At 48.8% G+C, this 14,500-nt stretch overlaps 1 protein-coding gene across 1 annotated transcript; it reads right to left on the bottom strand.

Annotated features, from left to right (window-relative positions):
• Positions 1 to 7,605: 7,605 nt before the first annotated feature.
• On the bottom strand, positions 7,606 to 14,172 carry FXYD4 (FXYD domain containing ion transport regulator 4). The gene is made up of 9 exons (XM_027530899.1): positions 13,279 to 14,172; positions 13,080 to 13,179; positions 10,031 to 10,094; positions 9,324 to 9,356; positions 9,190 to 9,213; positions 8,421 to 8,495; positions 8,280 to 8,316; positions 7,984 to 8,021; positions 7,606 to 7,802 (listed from the first exon to the last, which is right to left on the bottom strand). The coding sequence occupies exons 1-9, from the start codon at positions 13,302 to 13,304 to the stop codon at positions 7,783 to 7,785; spliced, it is 417 nt and encodes a 138-aa protein (XP_027386700.1). The 5' UTR covers positions 13,305 to 14,172; the 3' UTR covers positions 7,606 to 7,782.
• Between the last annotated feature and the right edge of the window lie 328 nt (positions 14,173 to 14,500).

Here is a 14,500-nt window from a genome sequence, read left to right as displayed (position 1 = left end):
TATTCCCTGTAGATCTTGGCAAATTTAAAAGTTCAAATATGGAAGGAGTGGGCTTCCCTGGTGGCTCAGATGGTAAAGAATCCACCTGCAATGTGGAAGACCTGGGTTTGATCTCTGGGTTGGGAAGGCCCCATAGAGGAGGGCATGGCAACTCACCTGAAGAATTCCCATGGACGGAGTCTGGTGGGCTCCAGGCCATGGGGTCACAAAGAGACACAACTGACTTAATAAGCACAGCACATGGAGTGGGCTCTAAGAACCTGGGGTAGGAAATCAGGAATGTGCTGGATGACTAAATCCCACTGCAGCTGCAGTGGTTACCTGCCTCTTCCTAGACTTGGTCACCTCACCTGAGGTGTGTGGTTGATACAAAGGAAATTTGTGTATCAAAGTCTGCGCCAGGAATGAGGTAAAATGCTGGTAAGCCAAATCCAGCCTGCCCTGAAAATGGTTTCCATTTTGATGAATCAGTTTGATGGCAGGGGACCCAAGTTATGTCTCAAAATCTATTCCTAATAGACCTGCAGTACAAAATACTGCACTTGTTTTCTAGTTTTGTCAAAAATTGTGAAAACTTCAAATGGGCCTTGGCCTTCATATTTTTATTACACAACCTCGTGAAGGAAACTACACAAGTATTAGGACTGAGTGTGTAAGTTGTAAGCACTTCTGGAGCCCTTTTAATACAGAATTCAATTCTGACTGACTTATAAGACTGACCTATAGGAGGGAGAGATCCTGAGTGTTGAGAAGGATGGATATGCAATTCCAGAAGAGGAGAGAAAGTGGAAGCAATTGTATGAATGGGCAGCAAAGCCTGAAAGGCAGTTAAGGAGCCTGGACCCTGCTATATCTGTGGTGAGGCTAACACCTATGTGTCAGGGTCCTGCAGGTGCAGTTCTGAGGTGTCTGTCAGCTTTTGCTCCCAGCATTTGCTTCTCTTTGATTATGTGAGCAAAAAGCAGATTGAAAAATCAGAGTCTTCTATTTTCAGAACAGAGCCAGGTCTCAGGCCCAGAGACCATCAAATGAAGTGGGGGAAGGGCCTGGCAGCATTGCGACAATGTGTGTGTAGTAAAGATTAAATCTCTTAACATGATGTTGCATTGATAGTCTGAGTTAATACTGATCCCAGGCATCCAAAATGCCAACTTCTCTTATAGTGGGAGCATAAGAAGGCCAGGTGATATGGATTCACAGGCCCAAGTTCATGTCACTGGATTAAACAGGTGAAGACACCTCAGGTTATCTCCATGAGTGAGTAGGAAGGGGTATCTTTGGCAACTAATAGGTTTTCCCCCACCTGGAAACAACGCTTGGGTCCTTATAAGTCTTGGTGGTAGGTAAGGCCAAGAGGAACCTCTCAGAAAGCACTCCCCATCCAAGACAGTGAACAGAGATTCTGTGATGTCTGCAACGTGTGGGGTTAGAGCCATACTCCAAGGCTTGAAGGGGTTAAGCCTAGCCCTTTTTATTTGCATGTCTGGTCCCCAGAAAGCAGATGGATTCTGGCAGATGAAAGCAAACACAGAACTGAACCATACATTAGCAAACAACCAGGAACTTAACCACACGGTTGCCCCAGTTGCAGCTCAGTGCTTAATGTGATGTTTGCTGGAAAGGTAAAGCCTCTGGAACTTGGGAAGCCCCTGACCCTAGTGAATACATTCTGAGTTAGCATCAAGCAAAAGATTTTTTTCTAATGACCTTGTAACCTGGACATTCTTGTCTGTCGTCTTCTGGCTGGTAACTCCTGCCCTCTGGAGACGATCACCTTGCCACATCCACTGTATTGATGATATGCTCATTGGTCTTGGCAAGGAGGAAGCAGTGAGTACTTGGGATGCCTTAGAAAGACACCTGTGTGCTAGCGAGTGGAAGAGTTCAGGGCTCTGCTGTGTCAAGGACGTTTTTAGGGTCTAGTATAATAGTCCTGGGCAGCAACTGGCAAACTAGGGCCCATGACCCAAATCTGGACCTGTTTTGTAAATAGTTGTTTTACTGGTACACAGCCATCTGCATTCATTTATTTTGTATAGGCTGCTCTTATGTTACCTCTGCCAAGAGATGAGTAGTTTCATCAGACCATGTGGCCCACAAAGCCTAGCAGATTTTACTCAGCCTTTATAGGAAGTATTTGCTGACTTCAGGCCTTGGGCAAAATGGACATTTCCTCCAATGGAAAAGTAAAGACACTGCCTCACCAAGAAGCATAGTTTTTGGCAGGACCTTTTGGATTTTGAAGAAATCCTACTTGACTTGAAAACAATGCTGCTACCCAACTACCAGGTGACTAGCAGGCTGCAGGGACAGCCTTTGCCCTGCTGCAAAGGACAGAGCAGGCTTCACCATCCAGGAATCACTGTTCTAGATGGTTTTGTGTGCTATCTCTGATGTCTCACTACATGGTGACTGCTCAGCCACCTGCGTGATGGGAATGAACACTTCCTCTGTAGCAGGGAGCCGTTTACCATTCAAAAAACTACTGGAGCTACTGTGCTCACCCTGCACTAAGATCCCTCTCTTGCTGAGTGTTGGCATATGCATCTAATCCTGAGGCTTTTTTAATGGTTTTTAGACTGTGTAAAAATTCTTGGACATATTTTGTTAGACATTTCTAGGTATTTTATATTTTAAATGGTGCCTTTTTCTTTTGCTGAAAGTTTTGTTCCTGGGACTAGAAATAGTTGACTTTTGTGATCTTGCTAAAATCACTTATGCTGATTTAAATGTATATTCTTTGGATTTTCTTCTTTTCTTTATTTGGTTGTGAAGGGTCTTAGTTGCAGCATGTGGGATCTAGTTCTCTGACCAGGGATCCAGCCCAGGCCCTTGCATTGTTAGTGCAGAGTCTTTGCCACTGGATCATTACAGAGGTCCTGATTCTTTGAATTTTCTATGTACAAAGTCCTGCCATTTACAAATAATGGCAGTTTGAATAATTTCTTTCTAATCCTTAGGTACTTTTTTTCTTTTCTTAGCCTTGTTGCTTACTTAGGTACGTTCATTTTTTATCATTAGAAAACATGGTGATGAACAAAGTTGGGATCAGGGGGCATCTTACTCCCAATTTCAGAGAAAGCTTTCAATAATATTTCTCTATTAAAAGATTGATTTTTGTTGTTGTTGGATACTATTAGAATTTGCAGTTACTTCAGGTTTAGTATTTATTTTTTAATCACTGGTAAATTGGATTTTATTTAATACTTTCCTTATATGTCTTTATTCCTTTTATCTATCTTCCAGTCATTCTCTTCAGCTAAGTCTAATTGGCTGTTAAACATCAGTTACTGTGAGTTGTAAAGTTGCCATGTAACTTTTTTACATAATGTAGAAAAATTAATTTTTTCACAGTTTTGGTGGTGAGAAGTAGGAATTAAGGCGTTGGCAAAGCCCTTCTCACTCTGAGGAAGAATCCTTGCCTCTTCCAGCCTAGGCGACTGCTGGCAGTTCTTGGTGTTCCTTGGCCTCTTTGTTCTTCCCTGTCTCCGTGTCCAAATTTTCCTCAAACTCATGTCTGTCGCATCGGTGATGCCATCTAACTATCTCATCCTCTGTCATTCCCATCTCCTGCCTTCAATCTTTCCCAGCATCAGAGTCTTTTCCAGTGACTCAGTTCTTTGCATCAGGTGGCCAAAGTATTGGAGCTTCAGCTTCAGCTGAAGGGGTTTTTTGTAAGATAATACTCCTTTGATGGCTGGGTTGAGACTTGAGTGATAAACCCCTTTATAGGATCTGGCAGAGGATCTAACCATTGGCCAACCAAGATAACGGGATCATGCTCCCTCATGTTAGCTGTTAGCCCTCACTTCTTACCCTGAGCTTTATAGTATTTACATGTAGCTCAGATGGTAAAGAATCTTCCTGCAATGGAAGAGACACAGGTTCAATCCCTGGATTGGGAAGATCCCCTAGAGAACGGAATAGCAACCCGCTCCAGTATTCTTACCTGGAAAATTCCATGGGCAGAGGAGCCTTTTGGGCTACAGTCCATGGAGTCGCAGATTCAGACACAACTGAAGGACTAACACAGAAATTGAGGGTAAAAGACTGCTACCTTCTGTGGAGCAGAAATACCAATGTTTTCAAATGACTAGTCTTAGAATAAACCGTATTAATTCTCTTTAAGTTAGTAGGCCCTCCCTTATTTTAAGAGGACTGCCTGGGACTACTCAGCAATACAAAGTAATGACCTACTGGTTCATGCAACAACCTGGAGCTCCAGAGAATTAGAGAATACTGTCATTATATATCAAAACATACCCTTTATTATTTCTGAGTGCTGAGTAAGAAATTGGTTTCTCTTCTGAGGTATCTCTGTACTATTCACTTTTCTGGATAATCATGAAAAATGCTTGCAATCAGAAAATCAGATTGTTTAAATAAAGTGTGTGTGTATATGTATAATATATATAGTCCCCCGGCAGGTACAGAACCTGGATTCTCTTTCAGATAGTGAATACCATAAAGGCAGTGTAACCTAGTCCTTCAGAAACGGCTCAGTGAGTAAGATGACCTGTGAGAACCTTGGTGTCCTCTTAAGAACAGAGGGCGTAATATGAAATCCCCATCACATAGGTTGTTAGGAAGTGTTTATAACGGTGCCCATAACGACCCAAGTGTTCAGTTAAGTGGAAATGACCCTTCGCTTTCTCTGGTTCTTTCCTGGGCAGCCCTCATCTAGGAGATGACAAAAGGCAGGAATGGTGACATAAACCCAGCCTCCTCCCAATCCCCAACCCCCTGTTGCCTCGGTCGGTGGGTGGGGTTGGGGGGGGGGTGTGTGGAAGGGGCTTGAGGGAGAGGTCTCTAAGGCACAGCGAGTAATTCCACACAGTGAAGCCTGGGCAGAGACTCCTCCCGTCCTATGACTGACTGACCTTCGCCACTTGCTACTCCCTCCTTCCTACTGGGAGGGAAAAAGGAGAGCTAGCTTCTCTTGGGAATCAGCACCAGGCGCCAGCCACACCAGGCTAACATCAACTCTGTCCTGCATGGCCCTCTCCCCCAACCTTCTCATCGCAGTCAGTGACTTTTCCCACCCACTATCAACCCAGGCTCCCAGATGTTCTCCATGAACCCTGTGCCTTGGACAGGTAGAATCAACCTAAACCACCAGGTGGGACCCTGTAATTGGTCAAAGCCAGGTTCACTGACTAGGCCATGAGGGAGCTGCACAGCAAGGGTGTATGGGGATATAGTGCCTTTCAGTGGATTATGGGGCGTGAGAAAAACTGGAGTTTGTTTAGGTGAAATTAGGCTGTTTGGCGGGGTGAAAGCAGATTAAAACTGTGTAACTGGTCTCCACCGCGAATCGGAGCTGGGGAATCAAAACGTTAAGATGGTAGGGAACACTGCGTCCAGAAACGCCTCTTCCGGAGCTGGGCGCCCCGGTGGCAATCGAGGTTGAATCTCTTGCCAGAGTGACTCAGGTTCCCCTGGCAGCGATGGGCTTTCCTTCATAATGACTGAATTTCAGACAGAAGAACACCTCACCCTTTGCGATGGTAGAGACCTAATTTTCTCAGAGAACGGTTGCCGGTCACCCAGAAGAGGGCGTTCTGACAATACTGCGTCCGCGTCTGCCACTCTAGCCCCGTGTGAGGCCACAGACTTGCTTTTTTTTTTTTTTTTTAGGCGGAGCTAATTTTACTCTCCAATGCAGTTATTCACATCAGCAGCCTCCGGTGTTCAGGGAGCAGCCCCCTCCCCAAGACGGAAAGGCGGGGCCGGAAACCGCCTTTGGGCAGATGATGCTTCGTGTTGCGTCAGGGCTTCGCCCTCCCCTGGGCGCGCCTGTTCCCTGCCTTCTTCCTGGTCTCAGCTCCCTGCGCAGCTGCCGGTCTCTTATAATTCCTACTCAGGATTTGGCGGGGGTTCTCGCCTATGTACCAGTCACGGTGACTTTCCTCTGGCCCTCAAAAAAGCAAAAGGCCAAAGTTCCTTCTACCAGGAAAGATGTTTGCGCGACTGGCCCCTCTCCACTTTGACCTTTGAGGATTCATCTCAGATATTATGTCACTTCATGACTTGACCATATCACCCATCGCTAACCAGGCACTCGCGCCGCTGCAGCACACTCATTTTACTTTTTTCATGATATCTATCCGACTCCTAATGGCATAGCCGTCCACGCCCATAGCACCCTGCTAGGGCTCCCCTACTCACCTTGGACAGTGAATGGCTCCAATTTCAGCCAGGTATTCCGAGTTCCACTCAGGTTCTTGGAGTAATGGCTGTAGCTCTGGGCCAGCCTTCGAACCATCCTCTCACCCTGCTTATATATCCTGATCAAGGGCCCTAAACAGATCTATGACCCTCATTTTTAGACCTCACGACCTGGGAGGACTGAAGACCAGAAGGCAGGCTCCTCAGCCTCTAGAATCTCTTGTGCTGGCCTCCTAACCCCAGCCCACAGGTCTTGGACACAGTATACTTTCCAGAGGATCTGGTACCAACACCCTGGAAATGGATGGAAGGTTTGGAGCAGGACACCAGTAGAGGTGGGGCTTCCCAGGTGGTTCAGTGCCTGCCAAAGCAAAAGCCACAAGAGACTTGGGTTGGATCACTGGGTTGGCAAGATCCCCAGGAGGAGGAAATGGTAACCCACTCCAGATATTCTTGCCCGAAAAATCCCTTGGACAGAGGAGCCTGGCGGGCTACAGTCCACTTCAGACACAATAGCATATGCTCCACGCTGCCAGTAGAGGTGGCTTGAAGCAACATTAAGGCAGGTGGCTGCCCCGTCAGCCCAGATTCAGACCCAGGTTGTGAGCCACTGCCTGGCAGGGACAGGGCAGACCACTGCTGCCCTGACCTGTCTCCACCCCAGGGTCTCTGCCAGGAGCAGGGGCTGGGCAGGGTAGGCCTCAGCTCCTTCCACCTTAGGGTATGGAGGTCGGCAAGAGGGGTGAGGCTCCAGACGAACAGGCTGCCAAGTGGAAGAGCCATTTCCACAGACCTATGCCATGCATGCTGGGGCCTCTCAATGAGGTATTCCAGGAGTGGACTTAGGACATCCTGAGACCCAGAGTGGCATGTATGGTTTTGGGTTCTGAAATGCACTCTGCAGGGCTTCTTGGGATGTTGCTCATAGTAGGGTCTCACAGGACATTACCCGGAGTAAGAGGAAGGGTCCATGGATTGCTCTAAGGGTTACAATAGTTTTACTGGGCTGAGTCTGTGAAGGAAGAACTGCATTTCCTGGATTGTGTGAACACTCACTGGGTGAGCTGGGGTCTTAGCAGAGGGCAAACCACTGAGGATCATTCTGGGTTACAGGAAGTCATGGGGATCTGGGTCACAGGGACTTCAAGGTCTTCAGGAAAGGTGTGGAAATTGTAATGTTCTTTGATATAATGTTGAGGTGTCTTGTGTGGTGCATGGATGAGGCAGGAGATCAATTATCAATTATCAGGAGGCCCTCAAAGGGAGGGGGGTGCTGGGAATGGGCTTCAGGACAAACATGCGGCCACAAGGTGCATCAGCCATCCATGGGACATCCCCCGCCCCACCCCGGCTGAGGAGCCTGGACTTTCCTGAGCAAGACTTTATCGTCTCGTCCCAAACTACCCATCCCCAACCAGACCCACAGAAGGTCATAAGTCCATCAGAGGGGGAGATAAATTTAATTTAGAAATAATCTCTGGACAGCCTTTTGATCAGAAGAGAGCCTCAGGGCCCACCAACAGAGAGAAAAGCCATCCTGAGGGGTAAGGCCCCCAAGGGGAAGGGGACAGCATGGGAGCCAGTGCAGGGAGGGTCATGAAACCAATCCTGTGCTCAGCAGGTACTGGCAGAGCCTGTGGAGAGAATGTGGGGTCAGGTCCTCACAAACTCCATATACACATCCTCAGCCTCAGGCATCCCCAAGGCTGACTGGTTCAGGACAGTCCTGCCTTACACACAGCACAACATGTATTAATCCTCAAATTATACGGCTCTACTGCCTGAGTGCCAGGAAGGCTCTCAAGTCCATCTCACCTGGAGTGAGGAGTGGTACAGCTTTCTCAGGTAAGGAGCTGCGAAAGGAACATACCAGATTAGCATCCTCGAACTTTCTGTCCTTTTCCCCCACCAAGATTCCTGGTACCAATTTAAACAGTACAAAGGGTCAGAGGTTTCTCTGACAGAGGCCCCCTCAGGGTTGATTATCTGTGAATAACAAATTCTACTGCAAACCCAGGGACAGCCAGGACTCTGTCCTCCTTTTCCAAATTGTAGGACATTATGCCCAAATTGCTCTGCTCAGCTCAAAGGACACACAATAGGAGTCTCACCCGTGCTTCTGCTTGTTCTTGCATTTGCATTTGCCACCTGTGAAGGAAGACACAGCCAGTGCAAAGAGCCCGGAAAGCCTGGGCCACCCTCCTCCCATCCGCTCCCCGCCTCCACCCGACCCTGCTAGTCCCACTGCTCACTCAGGGCAAACAAGAGTCCAGCGATGCACATGAGGCCCGCACAGATCATCCCGCCCAGCTGCAGGCCTTCCCAGTCTAAAGGAATGGAGAGTGGGCTAGCATCAGCCTGACTCCACCCCACTCATTCAACAGATAGTTATGCGCACCTGCTTATACAGACTTATACAGACGCACTTACATTCCAGGCAACAAGCAGGACAAACTCATAAATACATCATGTTATATCTGGTGGGAACAAGTACTAGGAAGAAAAATCAAGCAGAAATGCACAGAAAAAGAAGAGGCTTTGAAGAATGATCAAGGAAGGCTTTGCTGAAAGGTGACATTTGAGCTGAGACCCAGGGAAGATGAGGGTGTGTGGGGGACAGTGGCAGGCAGAAGGAGAGGACACCTCCTTGCAGGGGTTGTAGGGCAGCAAGGAGCTGGTCCTGGGGAAGGCAAGAGAAGAGAGAGTGAATGGAAGAAAGGAGATCAGCCAGCTGCCTCCAGCCACTTTCCCAGGAGTCTTCCTAAACATTCTGCAGGCCCCTTACCTCCTTGCTGGAGGGAAGTTCTCCCAAAGACGACGTTACATGTTGGCCTGTCGTTCTTTTGATCCACCATGCTGATTCTTTAATTCCCAGTCTCATCCTCATTCTGCCCCTCCTTGCCCACTCCCTCAAGCCCCCGTCTGTCTACACTGGGCTCCACATCACCCCTTACCAACTCTAGCAAAGGGGTCTAGCATAGGCAAGGGTAGGGGTCAGGGGCAAGGGACATCAGCTCTTACCATAGTAGAAGGGACTGTCTTTATCTGCAGGAAAGGAAAAAAAAATTAACAGCCGGAACCAGGAGGCAAGATGTGGGGTCTTAGAGAGAAAACTTGGGGGCAGGGCCAGCAGAGCAGTTTAGGGCCTCACTCACCAATCACGTCATTGGCTTCCAAGACAGGCAGTCCTGGGTGAGAGAAGCAGAGGGACTGTGTGTTAATTCATGATACTGGTCTCAAAATGAATCAGCAGGCAGGACATCAGCCCAGAGGCAAAAGATCAACCAGCCCTGCTTGGGGCACCAGAGTGGGGGGTGGAGGGGGACCCTGAGGTCACTGGTTCCCCTCCTCATACCTTTTCAACCCAAACAGACCTAGGATTTTGTCTATTTTCTGGCCTTTGTGCCCCGCTCCCCCATTCCAGCCCGTCCTGCTATTTCTCAGGCTTCTTGTTATTCTTTCTTATATTCAAAATGGGATGGTGTGTTGGTATCTTCACCCTCTCCTGAAAAGCTTCCTACCCAGATCCTGGCTAATGGTCTGCCTCCTAAAGAAGCTGGGAACACTGGTCTCTTCTTGCTAACAGGTGATTACAGTTTCCCAAAATTCCATGATTCAGGATAATGTTGGGAACATCTACCTCACTGTAATCAGGTTGGCCAAAAAGTTCGTTCGGGTTATAAGATCTACGGAAAATCCAAACAAACCTTTTGGCCAACTCAACACTTCCTTTATGTTTATCTTTAAGTTAGCAGTCTAAATGAAAACCCATTTATTTAACATCAGGCGCTCTTTATGAGATGCTGTCCTGGTTTTCACAGCCTTGGTAGGTGGCAGCAGGGTCGCCTCTGGGAGGACTCACCGGCCAACAGGAGGAGAAGGGCCCGGGTCACTCCCTCCATGACACAGCGGCACGCAGGACCGGTCTGCAGGAGAAGAGGGCAGGCTGGGGTCAGACAGTCCCGACCAGCTCCACACCCACAGAGGCCAGTGGCACAAATCTCAGGGCTGCTTGTGGGGTAAACATGAGAAAGTTACTAATTTCTGTGTCCTTTCTAGAGTTAATAATAGTAGTACCTCTAATACTTACAGCGATGCCTGCACATATTGGGTTGCCCAAGAAATTTGTTCAGGTTTTTCTGTATCAGCTGATGGAAAAACTCGAACAAACTTTCTGGCCAACCCAATAGTAAGCGCCATATGAGGTTCTGTTAAAATCTGGTAATCAGATGCCTGACACACCTTCAGGAGGAGGGCTACTGCTCTAAATCAGGCTTTGGTGCCTGCCTTCCTGACCCCCAGCTCAAAGGACTTGAGGTATTGTTTTCAAAGATCTGGGCCTGGGGCACTACCAGGCTGAAGTCCAAGACAGCCTCCAGCTAGGGCATGCCCAGACTTCCCAGGGAGTGCAGTGGTAAAGAACCCTCCTGCCAATGCAGAAGATGTGGATTTGATCCCTTGGTTGGGAAGATCTCCTGGAGAAGGAAATGGCAATCCACTCCAGTATTCTTGCCTGGGAAATCCCATGGACTGAGGAACCTGGGAAGCTACAGTCCATGTGGTCGCAAAGAGTCAGACACGACTGAGTGCGCACACACAGGGCAAGCCCAGAACTCCTCTGAGTGAGCAGTGGGACAGGGTAAGTGGAAGAGTTGGGGGCAGATGCTGGGTGCAGGCAAATGCCTCCCACTCCAGCCCCGGCCAAGGACCATGCTCCAGGTAGCCTCGAATTCCACTCTCAGAGTACAGACTGCTGTTAGCAGAAAAGTGCCTGGTGGCTGGGACATGGCCCATTCTTTCTCCTTAGGGTGGGAACTATTTCTGTCTTCATTTATTAGTCCCTAGGGTGGCTGTGTCCTTGAGATAAGACGCTCCCAGCTTTCTGCCTATTATTAGCCTCAGGCAGGCATAGGGATTGTCAGTGTTCCAAATTGCAACCCCAGTTATTACATGTTGGGCCCAGCTAGCCGGAGAATTCCTCTCTCAGCACTTAATAGCTGTGTGAGTCAGCTAGGTTACTTAACCTGTCTGTGCTTCAGTGCCCCATAAAAATGAGGATAATAAGAACAACCTCCTAAGGTTGTGTTTGAATTGAATGAGTTACTATATGTTGAGCCTAAGAATAGTGCCAAGCACATAATAAGTACTGAAACATGTTACAGTAAGTAAATACACAAGTACATGGATCCTTTTGCAGTAGGAAGTCAGAACTATTAAGCTGCTCCTTCAGAACATGGGGGTCTTTTGGCTTTGAGCAATTTGTAAACCGGGCCCTCCATTGGCCTCTGTTTCTCCCTGCCCCTTCTATCACCCTGGAACTCCTGGATCATGAGGGGCGCAACTCCCCATTATTCTTTAGCCAAAGACTGCTTCCTGTTTCCTCCAGCCCCCAGTCCACCTTCCGCATGATGGTGCTCACAGGGCAGGCAGCTTCCAGTCCTCCAAACCCCCAAACACATCTGTTACTGGGAATACTTTGGCAGGTACCATACCCTTCCTCAGACTGGTACCCCAGACCACCGCTCCACCTCCACCCCTCTGCCTAGGAGTCCTGAAGTCCTAGCAGAAACCTGCTCACCTGAGAGGCTTCTCCTGAGCTCACCCGAGAGCTGGCTGGGTGCAGAGAGCTGGTTTGAGGAGGCTTCTAGGGCTGCGTCCAGCCCAGGTGGGTTCCGGTTTTTTAAGCCCGCGGCCCCGCCTGCCCAGGGCAACAATACTATCAGGCAGAAGGAACTGGTCAGATTCCTTGAGAATCTGGAAGGATTCCTGCAGCTCCCTCTCCCCAGTGTGCTCTTAAAGGAGACTGCCACACCCGGCGGACAGTGGAGTGAGAGACCTAGGCCCGCTCAGAGTCTAAGGCAATGGTGGGGAGCGGGCTGGGCCCCAGACCCTTCTCATGAGGAGAAGGTGGGCTTTCTGCTTCTTTAGTTCACCTGGACCCTAAAAGAGAGGTCCAGAAAGGTGCTGGAGGGAACCAGGATGTTTCTGGGTACTTATACCAAAAGTAGGGGTTCCAGGACTTCTGTAGGGGAGTGTCCCAGAAACATGGTGTCAACGAGAGTCAGGGTCTGGCCTTGAGGCTCCATTTGCTCAGTGGTCTCATTGCTTTTCCTTGGACTGGTTTCATTGAGGTGAAGAAATGGGGCTGATGGGCACCCCTTAAGATGGCCCACCCTCTGACCAGCCCTGAGAACCACTTAGCTGTGGGTGGAGGCAGGCAGAAGCTGGAATCAGAACCACCCCCCAGGTCCTCAGTTCCTGCCTACTGCCTGGGGGCAGGGGTGTAAGATAGGGTGGTGGGGCCAGGTAGGGGGCAGGAGGAGGACCACCAGCCCCAAGATGAGGAATGGGCCACCTCCCTCTGTGGACCCTATGCCTGGCCAAATTCTCTTCCTGTCCCTCACCCCCCACGTGCCTTCTACCTGTGCTCTTGACCTTGGATGACTCCAGGCCTATCTATTATCCTGTCCCCCCTCCCTAATTCCTCTCTCTTCACCCTCTTCTCCAATGCATGGTGACCAACTGAAACAGGACTGTTGCCTCCCTATTCCCTCCCAATGCCCAGTCATGGATACTGATAGATTTTGATTGAATTGTTGAGTCATTGAGGACAGGAAGCCATCAGTGGATCACAGTGCTAAGGGTCAGAGGGCAGGAGAGAGCCCTGAAAGACAGGGGTGGGAAGGATTCCGAGAGGATCTTCCTAGTGCAAACATGTGGCACCTCCTCATGAAAACCTTCCATGGTGCTTCCTATTCTTGATTCAGTTTGTACAGAGTTTAAATTAGGGCCTCTGGGGCCAGAAAGAGCTGGCCCCAGCTTGCCAGTAGCTCACTGAGTGATCTCAATCAGCTCCTTCATTCCAAGCCTCAGTTCCCTCTCCTCTAAACTGCAGAAACAACAGGACTTACCTGAGGTTTGGGGTGGAGATGTTGCAGGGGCAAGGGGCTGACCCATGGCTGGTCCTCAATTTGTGGAATGAATGCCTCCCAGGCCCCATGTAAGGAGAGTCTGTGAAACTCAAGATTCAGAAAAATCATTAATAGTGCATGCCTTGAAGTCAACCCCAGGCTCTGTTAGTTACTTGCTATATGCACTTGAACAACTTACCTCTTCCAGCCTGTTTGCTCATCCATGAAGTGGGAACTATGACCGAGCTGACTCTGAGTATGTGCTGTGATGATGACATCTGATTATGCTGCTCAGTTCACAGGAGCTATTTGTGTAGCTGGGAATGGCCCTTGTATACACACAGTGAGCCCTGCAGCATGAGAGAAACTGTGGTCCAGAGAAGATAAAAGTCTTGCTCAAGGTCACATTGCATGCCATGGTAGCAGAGTGGAAACTCAGCTCAAGTTTTCCCACTCCACATGTGAGAAATAAAGAGCAAGAAAGCAAGCATTTGTAGGAAGAGGACTGTTTAAGTCCCAAGTGCTTGGAAAGATCTCCAGGAAGTATGAAAAAGGCCTCAGATCCACTTCTCCAGAAGGTTCTAGCACTTTTACTCCATCCTGAAGCTGCTGCCCACTTGAAGGATCCTCCATTCCCATCCCTATCACCATGAGATATTATCACCTTTAACAGGTAGAAGGAAAACTTCACCTGTGTCAGGTGTTACTGCCACTGGTTGAAGGTAGAGGACAGGTTGAGCCCAGGACAGAACCAGGGAGAGGGAGCCCAGCTACCTGTGTGTAACTTCTGTGAGCACACAGTGAGTTACCACCTCATCTCCCGCTTTTGCCAGAGTTCAGTGTAGGTGCATTAAGACTGAGTGTTGCTTCTGTCCCCTCCGAGAGGCCCCAAAGGCTGGCCACACACTCAGTGGTGGGCAACAATACTTTCTACACTGGAAGCAGCATAAATCAGTTCCCAAGCTAATGAATTTAGCTTCTTAGATATATTAAACTCAGTGCTTATAAGTGATCACGAAGGTGCATGTAGAAAACTTTACAAGCTTTGTATATTAAGAATTGTCCCTGGTGGTCCACTGGCTAAGATTCCAAGCTCCCAATGTAAGGGGCCCAGGTTCGATCCCTGGTTGGGGAACTAAGATCTCCCAGTTCAGTTCAGTTCAGTTCAGTCACTCAGTCATGTCCGATTCTTTGTAACCCCATGAATTGCAGCACGCCAGGCCTACCTGTCCGTCACCAACTCCCGGAGTTCACTCAAACTCGAATCCATCGAGTCAGTGATGCCATCCAGCCATCTCATCCTCTGTCGTCCCCTTCTCCTCCTGCCCCCAATCCCTCCCAGCATCAGAGTCTTTTCCAATGAGTCAACTGTTCGCATGAGGTGGCCAAAGTACTGGAGTTTCAGCTTTAGCATCACTCCT

This window comes from Bos indicus x Bos taurus, chromosome 28, assembly GCF_003369695.1.
Source record: "Bos indicus x Bos taurus breed Angus x Brahman F1 hybrid chromosome 28, Bos_hybrid_MaternalHap_v2.0, whole genome shotgun sequence".
NCBI classification, from domain to species: domain Eukaryota; kingdom Metazoa; phylum Chordata; class Mammalia; order Artiodactyla; family Bovidae; genus Bos; species Bos indicus x Bos taurus.
Note: the sequence above shows the minus strand (reverse complement) of the source record. Positions and strands in the feature narration are given on the sequence as shown.

Bases quoted from the DNA above. Each gene is read 5' to 3' on its own strand.
- FXYD4 (XM_027530899.1), bottom strand. From the start codon at position 13,304: ATGGATGAGCAAACAGGCTGGAAGAG. The intron at 9,214-9,323 runs GTGAGTGAGGCC...CCTTTCCTGCAG, and splicing joins GGAAGCCAATGACGTGATTG to ATAAAGACAGTCCCTTCTAC. The intron at 8,496-9,189 runs GTAAGAGCTGAT...CCATTCCTTTAG, and splicing joins AGACAGTCCCTTCTACTATG to ACTGGGAAGGCCTGCAGCTG.